This window comes from Polypterus senegalus, chromosome 7 (genome assembly GCF_016835505.1).
Source record: "Polypterus senegalus isolate Bchr_013 chromosome 7, ASM1683550v1, whole genome shotgun sequence".
Classification (NCBI taxonomy): Eukaryota; Metazoa; Chordata; class Cladistia; order Polypteriformes; family Polypteridae; genus Polypterus; species Polypterus senegalus.
The window spans coordinates 96,077,970-96,097,157 of record NC_053160.1 but is presented as its reverse complement, the minus strand read 5'-3'; the positions used below and the strand labels follow the sequence as shown (position 1 = coordinate 96,097,157).

The 19,188-nt window shown below is 39.6% G+C and overlaps 1 protein-coding gene across 1 annotated transcript in view; it reads left to right on the top strand.

Annotated features, from left to right (window-relative positions):
- Positions 1 to 15,234, top strand: part of lmnb1 (lamin B1) — a 40,216-nt gene extending 24,982 nt beyond the window's left edge. The window contains exons 5-11 of the mRNA XM_039759033.1: positions 705 to 830; positions 1,185 to 1,405; positions 1,921 to 2,149; positions 6,920 to 7,024; positions 8,469 to 8,588; positions 11,095 to 11,220; positions 14,642 to 15,234. Of these exons, the coding sequence (XP_039614967.1) occupies positions 705 to 830; positions 1,185 to 1,405; positions 1,921 to 2,149; positions 6,920 to 7,024; positions 8,469 to 8,588; positions 11,095 to 11,220; positions 14,642 to 14,683 (969 nt within the window). The 3' untranslated portion in view covers positions 14,684 to 15,234. The remainder of the gene's footprint in view (positions 1 to 704; positions 831 to 1,184; positions 1,406 to 1,920; positions 2,150 to 6,919; positions 7,025 to 8,468; positions 8,589 to 11,094; positions 11,221 to 14,641) is intronic.
- The last annotated feature ends 3,954 nt before the right edge of the window (positions 15,235 to 19,188 follow it).

Below are 19,188 nucleotides of genomic sequence, written 5' to 3'. Positions count from 1 at the left end.
ATGTGAAAATTCTATTACGGTGCCTCAGCACAGTACAGACTGTTTAGGAAACTGCCAACTACATGGACCAAGGCTGTTTGCTCATACTTTTAATAAACATGACCCTTATTGAAAGCTGTGCATAACAACTTGCATTTTTGACATTCATTGTTGGTTTGAACAAGACCTTTTTTTAAACGCGGACTGTGAAGTAATTCATCTCATAGTTACAGCATGTGCCCCCCTACCTTGTTTTTGAAACTGTGTAATACTGTACAATGGCTGCATTTAGCTGTTTCAAAATATGTTAAATTATTTTTTTTTTTTTGTTTTATTTGATATTGTACTAGTGCTAATTTTCATACTCTGGTGAGTTGTTCTTGCATTGCTCCTTGCTGTCACTTCATGTTATATTTAAATTTACTTTTACATTGCATTTTTTAAGTTATTAGAATTTTGTTATTCAAAGCAGACCTAAAAAACAATCTCAACATTAAATTAGTTTTGTATATAGTGAAAGTATTTTAATGTTCTGTTTTCTTTGCTTTCTCACCCTGCTGATTGAGCCACTGGTACGTCAGGGTTATTAAAATGTTAGTGGACATTACAAAGCGAGTGGATTTCCTGTTCAGCTAGTCAGGAAGCCAACAGTGAACCATCTAGGTGACTCAGTGTTCCTTTTTTTAATTCTCACTGTTTAAGCCTTGCTGTTTTTTGTACCCCAGCTTGAAAACACAAGACTAGCTTCTGAGATGAACAGCAGCTCTGTCAGCCTGGCCCGTGAAGAGCTGAAAGAGGCATATCTAAGAGTGGAAAGCTTGTCTGGTCAACTAGCCAATCTTCAGAAAGAAGTGAGTTTGTATCATTTCTGCTTCTGTTTTAAAGATTGTTTTCCCAAAGTACTTTACAGGGAGACTACATTAATACATTTTTATTATAATGCACATTTTGAATTAGGATGCCTAAAACCCAAATCTGTAATTAATACTGGCTCTTAATTTGACTATATGAATTTTGAAAAATTAATGTTTGCAAAATTTTATTTAACTTGCACTTGATCATTATGCTATGGGAATGAACAGTCTTCAACATGTCTCTTGGTTTTTAGCTGCATTTTTTCCCCTTGTTTTATTTTAATCCTACTTCTTGTATGGTTTTTGTAAACCAAATATTCACAATGTTATTTTTATACTACCTTTGTATAGTCACGTGGATGGCAAGATAGGATCAGTGAGCTTGAAGATGCTTTGTCCAGAGAGAAGGACACAAGTAGACAGCTTTTGGCTGAAAAGGAACGGGAGATAGCCGAGATTAGACAGAAAATGCAGCGGCAGTTGGAAGAGTATGAACAGCTCCTGGATGTGAAACTCGCTCTGGACATGGAGATCAATGCATATAGGAAACTACTAGAAGGAGAGGAGGAGAGGTAAAGTAGTCCAAACCTCCCTTTTGCCTTTATATCGTGCACTGTGAAGCAGCCTGTGATGACCGAATGAAAGTGGAAACCCCAGCTTTTCCATGAGACCCACTGTGTTGAAACCTAAAAAGCAATAAGGAACTTTTTTTTTTTTTTTTTCTCCTCTCTATTTTATATGAAGGTGTTTTATCCTTTTGTTTATTCCTGTGCTCCCTTGCCATTTGACCTCATCAGACTTATCTTTAGAGACTTAAAGATAGAAAAATTGCAGTGTGCTTTATATATAGGGACGGTTAATTATATCTATTTTATGCAAGTGTGTGTTTTTTTTATTCAACATTACTTAATTTCTTTAATTGTAATTTGTTTTGCTTGTAACTTTCACATATTGTAAAGCAATTTTGGACTACATCTTGTATATGGGAAAAGTATAGAAACAAAAATGATAATTATTTTTTTAGCTTTTATAATCTTGTATTGATGACCCATCACAAACATCTGTTTTATTATGTTTCTTTTAACAGGCTTAAGCTGTCTCCTAGCCCTTCTTCTCGTGTGACTGTCTCAAGAGCATCTTCCAGCCGTAGCGTTCGGACCACCCGTGGCAAGAGAAAGCGTGTTGATGTAGAAGAGTCAGAAGCCAGTAGTAGCAGTGTTCGCATTTCTCATTCGGCATCTGCTACTGGGAATATATGTATTGAGGAGATAGATATAGATGGGAAATATATCTCGTTGCAGAACACTTCAGAGCAGGTGGGTCAAAGTACTGTATCCTGACAAAAATATAAAGTACAAATTGGCATACTTACAGAAATAATTGGGCTTTAGTGAGAATTTCATTCCTATTTATTTTTAATCACATTCAGAGTATTTGCCCCAGTGGTCGGTTTCCAGCTTCCTCATAGCAGGTTTTGCTGAATCTAAATGTGAAAAAAGTGAAACATTGCCTTTTTTTTTTGGGTTATATTTTTCACCTCCGTATATTATAGGTGAAACGGGTATTCGAAGGAAATGTTAGTTATAATCTAAAGAGTAGTGTAATCTTCAATTCAAAGCAGTTTGTTTGTTGGCTTCTTCTACTGGTCAGAAATGTTTGGGTAAACAGCTTATTTTCACAAAACTTCTTTTGGTAATCATCATCCATTTATATGCTTGCATTTCTAATGAAAACATGCTGAACCAATTTTGCCTTTCCTTCAGTTTTTAATATTTTGTTTAGTCTTAACTCACTTAACACTAGTTTCCCTTAAAGCCTGTGAAAATTTTCATCCTCCAAGATTGCCCTACTTTCCCTAACTTATGCAAGGAAAGTCGTATGTCCTTATCACCTCACCAAAAGCCCACCGATAACCACTTTTTGTTTTGCAAATGTGTCAATTATTTGCACACAGCCTGCATTTGTCCTCCCTGACACTAACCCCCTATCATTCACCAGCCTGGCAACTCGATCATTAACATCCTTTTCCCAATATACCCATCAGCTCTCCTCTGCACGTGTCCACACCGACGCAATCTCGCCTCTCTGACTTTGTCTCCCAACCATACAACCTGAGCTGACCCTCTAATAACCTCTAGGCTAATGACGTCTCTGCAAATTGGAGGTGGGTGCTCCAGTTGTTGAGTTTGGAGGTGGCCTGTTTTACTAGATAATTACACATAGTTTGATTACTGACTGAGCCTGCTCTTTGGAAGAAAAGAGTGTTCCCTGTGCCCTGGTAAAAAGAAATGTCGGAGGATTGTAAAGGTTTGCAAAAGAGCATACAACTGGAAAAGTTTTCACAACCATTATCTTAAAAACTGGAGTGTTCACGGTAAAACAAATTGTTTACAAATGGAGAAAATTGGGTATTGATGCTGGCACTAACTAGGAATTGGGGATCATTTAGAGATGTAGGAGGGCAGTGTATAGTGCTGATGGATGTGCAAAAATAGCCACAGGGTAACTAAAGTACCTTTTAGAAATTTCTTAAACAAGTCATAGTTTTTGTTCATATGTCATCTGTAAAGAGCACTGTGAACAAGAATCGTGTTTATAGGATGCCACAGAGAACACCTTGCTAAATGTTCCACGATGCTTCTGAAACCACTCTGTGGATATGCGAGAGAAACTTTCATCTGTTTGCCTGAAACTCTTTGGTGGGGGTTGGAGAGCACATTGCACACACAGACCTCATTCAACCATTAAACATGGTGGAGGGAACATCATGGTTTGGAGATGCTTTGTTGTCCTGGGGCCAGCACAGCTTGTTGCAGAGGAAACTAAATTTAAAAATGACATGAACCAAAGTACTTATTTTTTTGATAAAACATTAACATGACACAAGACTGGATTAAATTGATTGTGTTCGAGAATAGCAAGTCAGAGTACATATATTGGCCTAGTTGAGGTGCTATGGCTTGATCTGAAGAGTGATTCATGCATGGAATGTCAAATATCAACAAACTAAATTTTTAACATATAAGGCTCTAATGCAAGTCTGATTGTCAGCTACAGGAAATGACTGAAGGATATTGCAACTGAGAGAGATTTTAGCAGTTACTGAATACTAAATGGAACATAAGATTTCCATCTTGGAATGTGAACGTTTGAACAGTGCATACAGTATTAACTGTGCAATTGTTTTATCAGTTTAAGCAGATTGTATGTGTCTCTTGAGATTTAGTGAAAACATCGTAAATATATAAATAAATAAAAAAACGGGAACTTCTGAAAAAACCCAACAAAAAATTTTATTAACAGCAATTGAACCACTGCAACTTGCCTTTTAAGAGACAGTAATCCAAATTCTCAATGTCTGAAAATTACGTCCTGCAGCTGGCGTTGTCCTGTACGTATGTATTCTTCTAATCTGCTGTTGAAGTTCCCCATTGATTGCTGCAACATCTCAGCTGGGATACCACGAATTTCATCTTGAATTCTTTGTTTCAATTTATTCAGTGTCCTTGGCCGAGTCATGTAGACCCGACTCTTAAGGTAGCCCCACAAGAAAAAATCACAAATGGACAAATCCATTGATCTTGAGGGCCAGGGAATGTCACCAAATCTTGAGATGACAGTTACTGAACAATTCTCGCCCAGCTGCCATTGATTGCCTTGCAATTGATTACTAAAGTACTAAATGGCGAGATTGTTTATAGCTCAAGGTCCCTGTTCTGCAGTGCTGCCAACTGTACATGGCTGCCACTATGCATTTCAAAAGTATGTATGTTACGTTACATTACATTACATTTATGGTCACTACAGTATTTGGATTTGATAATCATCATGTGGGAAAAGGCTGACTCACATAAATAAGTAGAGCTGCATAATGTAGTCAAGGAGCTTTTGAATTCAGCCGAGTGAAAAATGATGGCTGTCCGATTTTAACTATGATTTTAGTTCCCTATACTTTTTTCTTTCTCGGATCGCTTTTTGGAAGGAAGTCAGTTTCGTAGTTTTTATGAACAGTTCGAAAGTGCCTTTCCACATTTTCCTTCTTTGGAAAAGCAATGATTGATTGATAGATCAGACTAACGCACTTTGATTGTGACATTGTGAGAGAAAAATCCTCTTCCAATTCCACATTCAGCCCATACCCTCCCCAAACAATTGTTTTTAAATCCCTTCTTTAGTCGATATAAACTGGAAGGTTAACTAGATCACTGAGATAGCCAGAGTTTTGCAGTAGCTCATGCATTTAATCATGCGTGCAGGATGACAGAAGAAAAGAGATCTCAGATTGGCTGCCCTGTATGTCAATCAAGTGGCAAATGCCATAGGGAGGATGTATGATAGACTAACGTTTAAAAAAAATAAAATTTTTTTTTTGAATGCAACGTGTTCTACCAGTCAATCACGATCATCGCATTGGGCACCCCTGGCTTAAAAGATAATTTAACTGAAACTGTACGTGTTAAATAAAGCTTGTCAGTTTTATACTGCACCCAGCTGCCAAACTAAGGATTCCCACCAGACGCTCCACTGTTTTCACATTCAACTAAGCACAAGTCCCCACAGTAGCTAAGCATCAATGACACTAAACGTTTCTGGTTTCGCTGGAAAGAAAACAAAGCAGAACTGAAGTACATTTGCTGTTCTGAGAAATGAACAAACTACAGCAGGCTGTATGTTGTGTCCAGTGGGTTGCTAAGATAAGTTTAAACTTTCAGATATTCATGATGAAGACTCATGTCTGAAACTATAAGCATCTGGAATTACCTAACCAGCTTAAAGCTGAGAAATGAAAAATCCCTGAATGTAAAATGTTAGTTCTTATTACATTGGACACTAAAAAAAGGCTTGTGAAGAGAGCTCTAGATTAGGACATCCACATCCATCTTCAAATCTTGAAGGGCCTCTTCTATAAACGCTGATCTTCAGTTCTTTCTGCAGATTTTCAATTGGATTCAAGTTGGGTGATTGACTGGGCCATTCTAGCAGCTTTATTTTTTTCCTCTGAAACCAACTGAAAGTTTATTTGGCTATGTGTTTGGGATCATTGTCTTGCTGAAATGTCCACCCTCGTTTCATCTTCAGCATCCTGGTAGCTGGCAACAGATTCTTCTCAAGAATCTCCCGGTACATTTCTCTCTTCATCCTTCCTTCAAATATATGAAGTCTGCCAGTACCATATGCTGAAAAACTGCCCCACACCATGATGTTCTCATATTCCAAACATGGTGTGTGCAATGACATTCAAAGAGTTCAGTTTTGGTCTCATCTGACCAGACTATATGCTCCCATTATTTCATTGGCTTGTCCAAATGTTGTGCATCAAACTTTTAAACGAGCCTCAACATACTTCTTCTTCAGCAGTGGAGTCTTGCATGGGGAGTGTGTATAGAGGACATGGTGGTTGAGTACATTACTTATTGTTTTCCTTGAAACAACTGTACCTGCTAATTCCAGGTCTTTTTGAAGCTCTTTGTGAGTGGTCCTTGGCTCTTGGACAACTCTTCTGATTATTATTTTGACTTCTCTGTCAGAAATCTTGCAAGGAGCACCTTGGTTGTGGCTGGTTTATAGTGAAATGTTATTTCCACTTCCGGATTATAGCCCCAAAAACATTTGAGGGAACTTTCAGAAGTTTAGAAATATGTCTAACTAATGCAATCAGTATGTTTTGCAACAGTAATGTTGCGAAGGTCTTGAGAGAGCGGTTTGCTTTTAACCATCATGAGATGCTTCTTGTGTGACACCTTGGTAATGAGAAACTTTTTTATAGGCCATCATTTAGGACTAAACCAGCTGATATTAATTTGCACTGGTAGGGGGCAGGATTGCTTTCTAAATACTGCAAGATTTCAGCTGGTTTCTTGGCTTTCCATACCTTTTTTGCACCTACTTTGTGTTCAATACTTTTTCCCTGTGTAATCCACTTTATTAGATACTTTAGATACTTTATTAATCCCAAGGGGAAATTCACATAATCCAGCAGCAGTATACTGATACAATATTAAATTAAATAGTACACAATTCATGTTCAATACCTATTTTCTCTGCTGTATAATCAAGTTAATTTTTTTTTTTTTTTTTTTTTGCAGGATCAGCCAATGGGTGGTATGGAAATGATACGAACAATTGGGGACATATCTGCAGTTTACAAATTTACACCAAAATATGTCTTGAAAGCTGGCCAGAAAGTTACTGTAAGTATGTTTTTATGTTTTCATGTTATGTCTTTTTTTTTTTTTTTTTACCCCCCACACCGCCTATCCCAACAGAAAATACAATTTGTTTTTTAAACTTAGCCTGGCATTATGTTAATAAATATGAGCTACTATTCTGCACCGGGTGGTGTTCCTGCTCTGGCTTAAAAAAAAGGGTCGGAAGGCATCCTGTCTCCCATAATTTTAACATTTCTGATAACTTGGTTGGTTAGCCTTACCTTTTACTCTAAGGCTCTTGCTTTAAAGCAGTGGTCCTCATACTCGGTCCTGGGGAGGCCATGTAGCTGCAGGGTTTGTGCCAACCCACATTTTTATTTTTAAATGGATTCCTAACCTTAAATAAGCTATTATTTCCTAACTTCCATTTTCTGAGGTCAATGTATGAATAGCAAAACTAAGTTTGACACATTTTTTTATTAGAATTCGCCAATCATTTATGCACTGCATATATTAAGCATAATTTAGTGTTTTCATCCCCCTTTTAAACTTGATTTTTAAGACTTTCATCTTGATTTTCATTCTGTTCTTCCAGGTGTTCTGGTTTTTTAATACATTCTTTACCAATGAGTGCATTAGCTTGTCTGACGCTGCAGTAGTTGCAGCCTTTCAGCATTCAGTTTTTACCAGGGTGTCCACTGTGTGTGCCAATTTGTCATTATTTAGCTAGTGCCTGTCACTGGAATTTTGGGCTCATTCTGAACTTTTTTTGAAGCAAGACAAGTGAACATTAAAATCTTTCAATGAAAGTTCACGAATTGTCTCCTGGAATCCACAGTTACCATCCATTTCCATGGATGAATCTTAGGCATAGTATTTGTCAGTAATACATCAAGTTCTTCACTGACGGGCATGCCAGGTTAGATAACCAGCAGCCAGACTAGTTGTAGAAGGTTGTGAAAAGTTTTTAACTGAACAACCGGACATAACGCCTCATAAAAACGGCCACTCTGTTTCACATACGCTGCACAAATGAAAAAGCTACCACTCGCATTGGATAGCTGTGATCTGGTGTTTCACATCTCCTGTTTTTTCTATGACTTTTAGCCCTTCGTACATTAGTTCATTTATATGGCGTATGTTTGAGTAACAGTTTTTTTCTTTTCTCTTTGTCAGTACAGTGCCACTTTTGAGCTTTTTGTGTTAAGTGGCCAAGCAGCTTTTCAATTCTGTAGCAGAATTCTCATTTGCTTTATTTGTTGCTGATGAGATGAATCTGTTTACCAAAACTGTTTATATGCTGTAGTCTGTGGTATGACACTTCATATAGTCTTCAAAATTCTATCAAGTCTCCTTCCCAGACCTGCTGTTGAATGAGTATCCTTTTTCATTATGAAATTTCATTGGAAATGCATGTATTAAAATAAATGAGTTTATTTTAAATCTGAACCCTGATTTCAGTCTAACAGAACTGTGTACATTTCAGATCTGGGCCTCAAATGCTGGCGTTGCTACAAATCCACCTACTGATCTTGTATGGAAAAATCAAACCTCCTGGGGTACTGGAGAAAATGTGAAAGTAACACTAAAAAATTCTCAGGGAGAGGTAAGAGACCTTTCTAAATTCTGGTAGCTGAACTTGCCAGTTATGCCTAAAGAACAATATATAACTTGTTTTCTTGACTGGCCATTCATAGCCCACTATTCAGTGAAGAAGTGCTTGATTAGTTCAAACTCATGAAATTAGTTTTCTCTCAACTTCTATCTAGATGTGAGCCTGGATTCATATCCTGGCTATCTGTCTCTTTCCCAGGCTAAGAGGTGAGAGATACAGAGGTAATGATGGCCTTCGGGTCCTTTAAGATTCCCCCTGCAGTTCCAGACATCTGGTCCTAGCACCTGGTGTTGAGACTTTTAACAGATTTGGTTACCTGTTGGGGGTCAATGTCTCACAGACCTGACCTGTATTTAACATCCCTAACCCTGCTTAGTGAAAGCCCAAAGTTGACTCGAATCCCCCAAACGTCTGAGATCAGAAAAAGGTACGAATCTAGACCAAATTAAAGAGTTTGGATTATTTGTTAAAGCACAGAAATAACATACAAAGGATTAAAAACAAAATATATTAAATATTCTTACACTAGTTCAACAGCAATGACACAGATTCAAGCCTTCATCTCTATATTCAAGATGACCTCTGTTATACAAATCTCATTGTGAATATTTTTGCTCAGGTGTCCAGGTCCTCCAGTGTAACTTTTGTCCTACCCTGTGACGATGTGGGTTCTGGCTCCACAATCCCTTTGCTATTGGAAGCACTCGAACCCAACACCGTCGATAATGTTGCCGAGTGAGCTAGTCAATGGAGGCAAATTAAGCATCTGAGCAAGGGGAAGGTAAAAAGTGCAAAAGTGCTTTTATTAAAAGCAGTCAACAAAACAAAAACAGTGTTCCAATAAATAGTGCAGATCTTCAATAAAATAAATAATCCATTAAAAGAACACGTGGGGGTTAAAACTCAATAGAAAAAACAATCCTTAAAATCGGAGGTTAAATCTTATGGAATCAATCTTAAAACACTAACACAATCCGGTGCCTATTTTCTGTATGCGTCTCACCTGCTTATCCCGTACGGGCTTAGCAGCAGGCAAGACGCTCTCTGCAGCTGCCCTCCTACATCACACGCTGGAGACTGGAGACCTCCCGATCCCTGGCTTCGGTCTGGCACTCATCCCAGTCCCCGAGACTTGATTACCCTCAACGGCCAGGTCACCCACGTTGGGGATTCCATCACCAAGTCTCCCGACTTCCGCTGCCTTTTCCATGGCCTCTCTGCGGCCCGTCGCTTTCACCTTGTCACTCCCGCTACCAGATCGCTCAGCGGGAGCGACATCTGCACAAACACCTGGGTGTCGGCCTAACACCCAGCTTCCTCGCAGCTGCCCACGAGCGCTCGATCGCGCGCTCACCAGACGCACACACCGCCTGTCCGTCTCTCTCTTGCACCGCTTGCTTCCACGCTCCCTGTAACCTCCGTCCTCTCCTTTCCTTTCTCTCCGATCGATTCTCTCTCTCTCCCCCCAACCGATTTGCGCTTCTTTTAAAAACGTGAGGGGCCATCACAGCTGCAGCATTAGCCACGGGAGCAATCACGAATGTGGGCAGTTCCTCACCTGTGCACACGGTGAGAAACGCCCACATCGACGACTGCCCCGCTCGCTAACAACCCCCCTCACGAAGCCGCCTCGGTGCGGTGATTATTTATTTAAAATCAATGGCCTTTTCTCCACGAGCTGTGGACCCATAACACCACATACCCCAGACATCCCCTTCTGATGTGTGTAATACTCCTTTTGAAATTAAATTTCTTTTCATATTCATAACACAATTTAAAATGTATTTTTCTTTGTATAGGTGATGATTTGTTATTTCTAATTGCATGTATCCTAAGCTATATACCCTTGCTACTCACTAAACAATCACTACTGTGATATTTTTTTTTTAAATCTAGTAATATTTCAAAGCATCAGATTAGAACAAAGAATTACAAAATTGTTTAGTTCAGGTCTTAATAGAGGAACTTCAGAAACCACTGTAGATCAGAGGCTAAGATTTTGGCTGAATTGGATCAAAATTGTGATATTGTCATTCTCATGTTTAGTTCATTACTTAATCTTCAATTTTTCTAAACTGTCAGCCATATTTTTACAAGCCAGTTTCAAAATGTTTCATTATCTGAGTTTCTCCAGTCCAATTCTGGCTTAATTTGACATTTGTGCCGAGCTTTCACTGATGGGCCAGGTTTATAAATGTTTCATGACACTTAGTTCTCTTTGTCCCTTTTAAAAATTATTTCTTTTAACTCAAAAAGGTCTGTCAGCAGTTTCAAATTTAACTAAAGCAGTCAAACTATGTGTAAAATCTTCCCAACTTGCTGATTTGAGGTGGTCTTCACAGCCCCTATGTAACCTGCTCAAAGAGGAAATAAAAAGCAAGCTCCTCAAAATCGATGAAATGGGTCGTTTTCTGACTATTGTGCATATGCATTTCAGTTAAGGTCCTAGATCCTTCCTCTGCCTGGCTAATGTGCTTTGTCAAACTAATTATTGTAGGAGATGGCCCAAAGGACCACTATTTTTAAAACGTCTCTACCAGAAGAGGAGGAGGAGGAGGAGGAGGAAGATGATGATGACCATGAACAAGTTCATATAAGAGAGGCTCATGTCTTCCACCAGAAGGTATTAGTTTTATGTGCTTATAACTTTTTTAGCTGTAATAAATGATCAGGTATTTGTATCATTTTTATGTACTAATCTAAAACTAGCTGCACATAAATTTCATACAATGCTGACTCTCATACCATTTGCACTTTCTTGTGGTTGGATGTATGTGTGGTAGCATGTTGTCTTTCCATGGTTTAGCCCAAAGACTACCCTGCCCTGGTGGGTGCTGTAATAGTTTTGAATTTAGTGGGAATAAAAAAAGACAGTGTCAGATTTGAATTTCTGTGCCCTGGTATTTCTAGACATTGTTCATAAAGTAGCCCGAGTAGATTTGGCAAAGGTGGATGAGTTTAAATACTTGGGGTCAACAGTACAGAGTAATGGGGATTGTAGAAGAGAGGTGAAAAAGAGTGCAGGCAGGGTGGATTGGGTGGAGAAGAGTGTCAGGAGTAATTTGTGACAGACCGTTACAAGCAAGAGTGAAAGAGAAGGTCTACATGACGGTAGTGAGACCAGTTGTGTTATACAGTGCATCTGGAAAGTATTCACAGCGCATCACTTTTTCCACATTTTATGGTACAGCCTTATTCCAAAATGGATTAAATTCATTTTTTCCTCAGAATTCTACACACAACACCCCATAATGACAACGTCAAAAAAGTTTACTTGAGGTTTTTGCAAATTTATTAAAAATAAAAAAACTGAGAAATCACATGTACATAAGTATTCACAGCCTTTGCCATGAAGCTCAAAACTGAGCTCAGGTGCATCGTGTTTCCCCTGATCATCCTTGAGATGTTTCTGCAGCTTAATTGGAGTCCACCTGTGGTAAATTCAGTTGATTGGACATGATTTGGAAAGGCACACACCTGTCTATATAAGGTCCCACAGCTGGCAGTTCATGTCAGAGCACAAACCAAGCATGAAGTCAAAGGAATTGTCTATAGACTTCCAAGACAGGATTGTCTCAAGGCACAAATCTGGGGAAGGTTACAGAAAAATTTCTGCTGCTTTGAAGGTCCCAATGAGCACAGTGGCCTCCATCATCCGTAAGTGGAAGAAGTTCGAAACCACCAGGACTCTTTCTAGAGCTGGCCAGCCATCTAAACTGAGCAATCGGGAGAGAAGGGCCTTAGTCAGGGAGGTGACCAAGAACCAGATGGTCACTCTGTCAGAGCTCCAGAGGTCCTCTGTGGAGGGAGGAGAACCTTCCAGAAGGACAACCATCTCTGCAGCAATCCACCAATCAGGCCTGTATGGTAGAGTGGCCAGACGGAAGCCACTCCTTAGTAAAAGGCACATGGCAGCCTGCCTGGAGTTTGCCAAAAGGCACCTGAAGGACTCTGACAATGAGAAATAAAATTCTCTGGTCTGATGAGACAAAGATTGAACTCTTTGGTGTGAATACCAGGCATCACATTTGGAGGAAACCAGGCACCGCTCATCACCAGGCCAATACCATCCCTATGTGAAGCATGGTGGTGGCAGCATCATGCTGTGGGGATGTTTTTCAGCGACAGGAACTGGGGAACTAGTCAGGATAAAGGGAAAGATGACTGCAGCAATGTACAGAGACATCCTGGATGAAAACCTGCTACAGAGTGCTCTTGACCTCAGACTGGGGCGACCGTTCATCTTTCAGCAGGACAACTACCCTAAGCACACAGCCAAGATATCAAAGGAGTGGCTTCAGGACAACTCTGTGAATGTCCTTGAGTGGCTCAGACTTGAATCCGATTGAACATCTCTGGAGAGATCTTAAAATGGCTGTGCACCGACGCTTCCTATCCAACCTGATGGAGCTTGAGAGGTGCTGCAAAGAGGAATGGGTGAAACTAAGCCAAGGATAGGTGTGCCAAGCTTGTGGCATCATATTGAAAAAGACTTGAGGCTGTAATTGCTGCCAAAGGTGCATTGACAAAGTATTGAGCAAAGGTTGTGAATACTTATGTACATGTGATTTCTCAGTTTTTTATTCTAAAAAATTTGCAAAAACCTCAAGTAAACTTTATTCATGTCATAATGGGGTGTTGTGTGTAGAATTCTGTGGAAAAAAAATGAATTTAATCCATTTTGGAATAAGGCTGTAACATAACAAAATGTGGAAAAAGTGATGCGCTGTGAATACTTTCAGGATGCACCGTATGTGGGTTGGAGACGGTGGCACTGACCAGAAAGCAGGAGACAGAGCTGGAGGTGGCAGAGTTAAAGATGCTAAGATTTGCATTGAGTGTGATGAGGGTGGACAGGATTAGAAATAAGTACATTAGAGGGTCAGCTCCGATTGGATGATTGAGAAACAAAGTCAGAAAGGCGAGATTGCGTTGGTTTGGACATGTGCAGAGGAGAGATGCTGGGTATATTGGCAGAAGAGGAAGGCCGAAGAGAAGATTTATGGATGTGGTGAGCGAGGACATGCAGGTGATGGGTGTGACAGAGCAAGATACAGAAGATGGGAAGATATGGGAAAAAGATGATCCGCTGTGGCAACTCTTAATGGGAGCAGCCGAAAGTAGTAGTAGTAGTAGCAGCAGCAGTTGTTGAGAAAGTAGCTTGAGTATCCATTTGTGTGCTGATGCATAGAAGGCCAATTTTTGGAAATGGCTACTGCATTCTACTTGCATACAGTCTGCATACGCCCCAGCTTGCTCCATCATCCCTGCTTCAGGGTATGTGAGAAAGAATGATAAAAAAAAACACACTCCCCAATACTTCATTATATTGGGGGTGAAAATTGAGGATTCTGGAATGGCTGCTACATCACTGCCTAAAGTTTCAAAAAGGAGGCATTCAGAAATACCAGTTTATACATTTCAGCGAGACAATTGTGTGTTGTGCATTTCAAGCAAAGAAAAAAAATTCTGTGCTTCCTCAGTTTTATCTGCTGGCAGTTAACTGGTTGTGTGGTCAGTTACTGCTGCTAACTTCTGAATGCATACGTGGAAAATGAGTTATGTCATTGACCAAGAACACAGGATAACATGCAAATTGTAGAAAGCCTGTTCTAATGTCTTGTAAAGGGTGGGTGGATTGGACAACTGGTTTAGCTTCAAGGGGACAAGCAGATTATTATCATCTTGATGACTGCATTAGAGATTTATTATGCAGGAAATATTTTCCCTGTAAATCAATTAAGTAGGCTTGCCTTTAACATCACGGAACAAGCACTCATTCTCAGACTGTTCAAAATGTGCCGTGTGTGTGGCTGCTCTGTGTCTTTGTCTACGCTGATGAACATTATTGTCTGTCACATAAACACTGATGTGCTGGTGAATAAATGTGCTCCCCTTGTTTTCATCCTGGATTGAATTAGAAATAAGCTTTTTTTTTTTTTTTTTAATTCATTGTAATATGTTTAAAGGATATAAGCTCTTAAAGCAGAATGCATGCGTACAATGTAGAAATTCTAGCTAATGTTTTATGTGTGCATTTTTAGGGTGAGCCAAAAGAATCTAGAAGAGGTTGTTCGATTATGTGAAGACATTAAGAAAGACTGTCTTTCCCCTGTTGAACCAATGTGCTGCCAACTTTATAATTTCCTCATTTTTTTGTATCATTTTAATATTTTATTTTTAATTTGTAAAATATAAATTCTTTCTTTTGCAGTTGAACTTGTATTTCGTAAACACTTTTCTGCACATTATTTCAATGAACTTTGAATTCTGAGAACACTTAATACATTATATTAATTATGTACTATTATTTTATTTTTTATTTTTTTTTTAAAGTGTGATTTGAAACTTTTATTTCTCTGGCAGCTTGCAGTTTAAAATGTATTCAGGTTTACTCCCTACTTAGGTGCTGGAAAACACTTTTACTATTTTCTTATGATAAAACAAAATTAGCATTTTTTTTAAAGAAATAGTTTTTAAAAATGTTAAATGAACATGCTGAGAATTTGAAGGACATTCAGTTAGTTTTTACTGTGTACTGTTAGTTTGGGGGTGGGGATGTAGCTAGGTATTGGTTACAAGGGATTAGTCATTTACAAATAAATAATATGAAAAAATAAACATTATTTAAAGCTTCCTTTTGTATTGTCTCTTATTCCTGTTCTGCATGTAAACTTGCAGTAGGCGCACCGTAACGGTGGGATTGGGGAGAAGACTTAACAGCAGCCGAGTATTAAAACGTCAGTCTTTCGATTCAGAACTGTTTTGATAATGACAGCACTTGTCACTTGGACTGGAAACTACAAATATTTGACTGAAGAAGTCCGAATAAGCGTACATTTAGAGGCTTCTGCTGGTGCAAAATAACCTAAACCAATGGGGCAAATAAAATATCTTGCCATTAACAAAATCCTAGGAAACTCTTTCCCTTTTTCTAAGTCACCCAGGTGCAATCCATCTCTCATATCGAGATCAATGTAGCCACATGTTAAAGCACATAAAGTTTTAACTGGATACCAGAATTTTGAAAGGTGTGAAGGAGAGCCTGGAAGTGACATGCTTATGGCATTAGTCTTGTACTCGGGCTGTCGGTACGTCCTGTCCTGATAGTCTCCAATGAAGGATGCAGTTATCATGGTGTTGAGGTTCTGATTCACTCATTTGGTGCAATTAGCTTGAAGAAGGTAACACCAATTGACTCTGTAAACTGCAGACACCAGTCTATGATGATGCTCCTCCTGCACCCCACAAGGAGACGAGATCTTCAAAGCTTTGACTTTTATAAGCATAAATGTCTCCACTCGACTAAATTATATTGGGTGTAAAGTTCCAATAAGATTCACATCAACGTACCACTCCCCTGACGCAAAGGAACGAGAGCCTAGATTTTCCTGAAGCCAGCCATCTGGTCTCCTCTAGGATTTTGAATAGGGTTTTAGTTCTGCCAAGATGGAGTTGGAGCAGACCTACACCCTGGAAATTACCAACTGATAGTAGTCTTGTTCCTTTGTTGGCACACATTGATGTAATGCCCTGATGTTCCTTAGAAGCGGTCAGACCTTTGCTTAGAGCAAGTTCCCTTCGTGCCCTGCAGAAAGCACTGAAGAAATGAACTTGTAGAATGTTCTGAGTTTTAAGGGGGAGTTTCAATAAAGGCCTAAGTTACTACCTCCACACCACTGATGCTTGTTTGCACAGCTCTTACTGCATTGAAAGTGGATCTCTTACTGCTACAGACATACCGTCCAATTGCTCAACTCCTGTTCCAAACTCTGTCATCTTTGTACATTCCAAACTTGGGTCTCACCAGTGAATAGTGGCATTTCTGTACAGCTGACATGGTAGCCATGAAATTCTTAATGGTGAATGTGCGAAGCATTTATTTTACTCTGTCCATCCTCTGTCGCTGACAGAATGGTGCCAAGTCCATGGTTATTTGTGTCCATATGGATTGGAAGCTTCATCAGGATTAGGCTGTGACAGGAGTGGTGCAGATTTTAATGACTTTGTCAAAGACAGCAAGGTGTCATTCCACACTGGTAACCATATCCAGGTGCATGACTTCCTCAGCAACTGGAATAGAGGAGGTGGAATGAACTTGTGCTGGAGACTTCTCTCGTGGTTTTCATATAGTCCACAATTGCCTTGCTCTTGTATGTGTACACACACATGCCATCTACTGATAACACACGGCTGAGGTAGGTGATTTTGATTTTGTAGAAATCTACTCAAAGGGTTAGACACATGCTGAAGGGTCGGTCTGTATGGTAGCATACCACCAAAGTAGGGGCAGACAATATTTTGGTTGAAGGTGTCGGCAGTAGCAGGGGATAAGTGTTTCCAGAAGATGCAGTAAGGCATCTATATCTTCTTTGCTCCGGACTGGTCAGTGGAGAGATACAGAAATAGTTAAACCATGGTGGTTTCATCAATACCACAATGGACTGAAACCCTCACATGGCATCATAAAATGATTGGTTGGCTATCTACATGGGGCATACTAAGAAGATCCTCACCCTGTACTAAACCTCACTCGAATAAACATATCCACTTTTACTTTTATGAATTTTATGATAAAAAGCCAGAAGAATGGTGTGGTCCATTTTGTAGACCCTTCCCACAGAGCCATGAAACAACTGCTGCTACCAATCAGAAAAGACATATTGAAAGAAAAAGAACAAACAAGCATAGCATTGAGATCTTTAGAGACGTGCATATCAATGTTATACGGGTGCTGTTTTGAACCACTTCACCTCATGTATACTTCCTTTAGATGCTCAGACTCTTGACTAAAAGAAGCATTGGTCACTTTCCTTGACTTCACTTTAACTATCAGAGAAGTATGAACTAACAAATAGGCAAAAGTTTACCATATGGATAGACTTCTTCAAACCTGCCTGTTCCTCTCTTTCATTGGTCAAGAGTCCTGTCTTCAATAGCACAAGTCTGTGTGAAAGTGTTTCCTGTTTGTGGACTACTTTAATTTTTTTGGAGTTATTTATGTAGCAGTATTTTTGCAAAAAAAGTGTGTTGTGAGCATGTACTCTGGAGGACATGAACTGCGGAATATGTGGTACAAGTAATGCGAGATTTTGATATTCTTTGTTGTTTCCTGCATTAGAAACCACACTGGCTTATAAAAAAAAAATTTATAAGCCATCACTATAGCCTACATGAGGTAAGTAACATATATAAAAAAATATTTTTGGTTGGAGTGTTCCTTTTAAATTTTATGAACAGACGCTGTGCACAAGCACTGACAACCAATGTGCACTCCGCCGGAAATACAGTGCAGAAGTGATGAATAAGGAATGCAGGATTGTTGAACCTTGCAAACAGAAGCAACTCGTTTGTTGGGTTGTGGTAAAGTGAGGTCTGTAGCACCTTTTAAATCACTGCAGTGCGTCTTTGTGTCTCTGAACATGGTTGCGTTACAGGAGCAATTCCCGTAGGTGCAGGATTGCCCGCCCACGACCCTAATTGACGCTGGGAGCTGCTGATTGCCGCAGCTGTGTCAGATACCCATTTTAAAAGGGAAGCACGAAACTTGGTCATCTCGGTTATGGTACTGATGGTGTCCAGTTCAAGTGGTTCAAGGAGCCGCCCCACACTGTCACAGTGATAAGTACTATGACAGAATGGAAAAACAAAAACGGCAGAGATTGTGGCTGGACTTGCCTTTCCTGGAAACTCTTTCCATCAGGCAGCACATTATTGGCTATCGGAGAAAGGGGCAGCTTGCACCTTGAGACGATGTTGGATTTTTAGATTTGTCCTTTTTGAGGTGTACAGGTGGTGGTGTGGCAGTGAACTCTGTTGCCTCACAACTCCCAAATCTGGGGTAAGTAACTCGGCTTGTATCTGTCAAAGGTTTTCTTCCCACATCCCAAAATATATTCCAGTTAACTGACTTGGTAAGTGTGTGAATGGTATGACAGTTACATTTGCAATATCTATACAGCAGATATTGCAAATGTAACTATGTGTCTTGCACCACAAAAACAAGGCAGAGTCTCAAAACTTCAGCAAAACCAGCTTTATTCAACTCGAAACAGGAACAGCAGGGTAATTTACCCGGTGGTGACTGTCACTTATAGCGCAACCGCAATTTTTTCGTATTTGTTTCCACAGCACTATTTTTGTGAACCTGCAGTAGCCACAGTAACAGACAAGCAGCCCTCCACAGATGGGGCAATCGTGCTTCGCCGTGTCATCCCATTGTGGGGAGGGTCCCAAAAGAGTTCAGAAACCTATGTGTATGTATATATTATATACTGTATATACAGTATCTCACAGATGTAAGTACACCCCTCACATTTTTGTAAAATTTTATTATATTTTCATGGGACAACACTGAAGATATGACACTTTGATACAATGTAGTCAGTGTACAGCTTGTATAACAGAGTAAAATTTGCTGTCCCCACAAAATAACTCGACACACACCCCATTAATATCTAAACTGCTGGGAACAAAAGTGAGTACTCCCCTAAGTGAAAAATGTCCAAATTGTGCCCATTTAGCCATTTTTCCTCCCCGGTGTCTCAGGCTGAGGATCTGAAAAAAAGAATTGTTGTTCTACATAAAGATG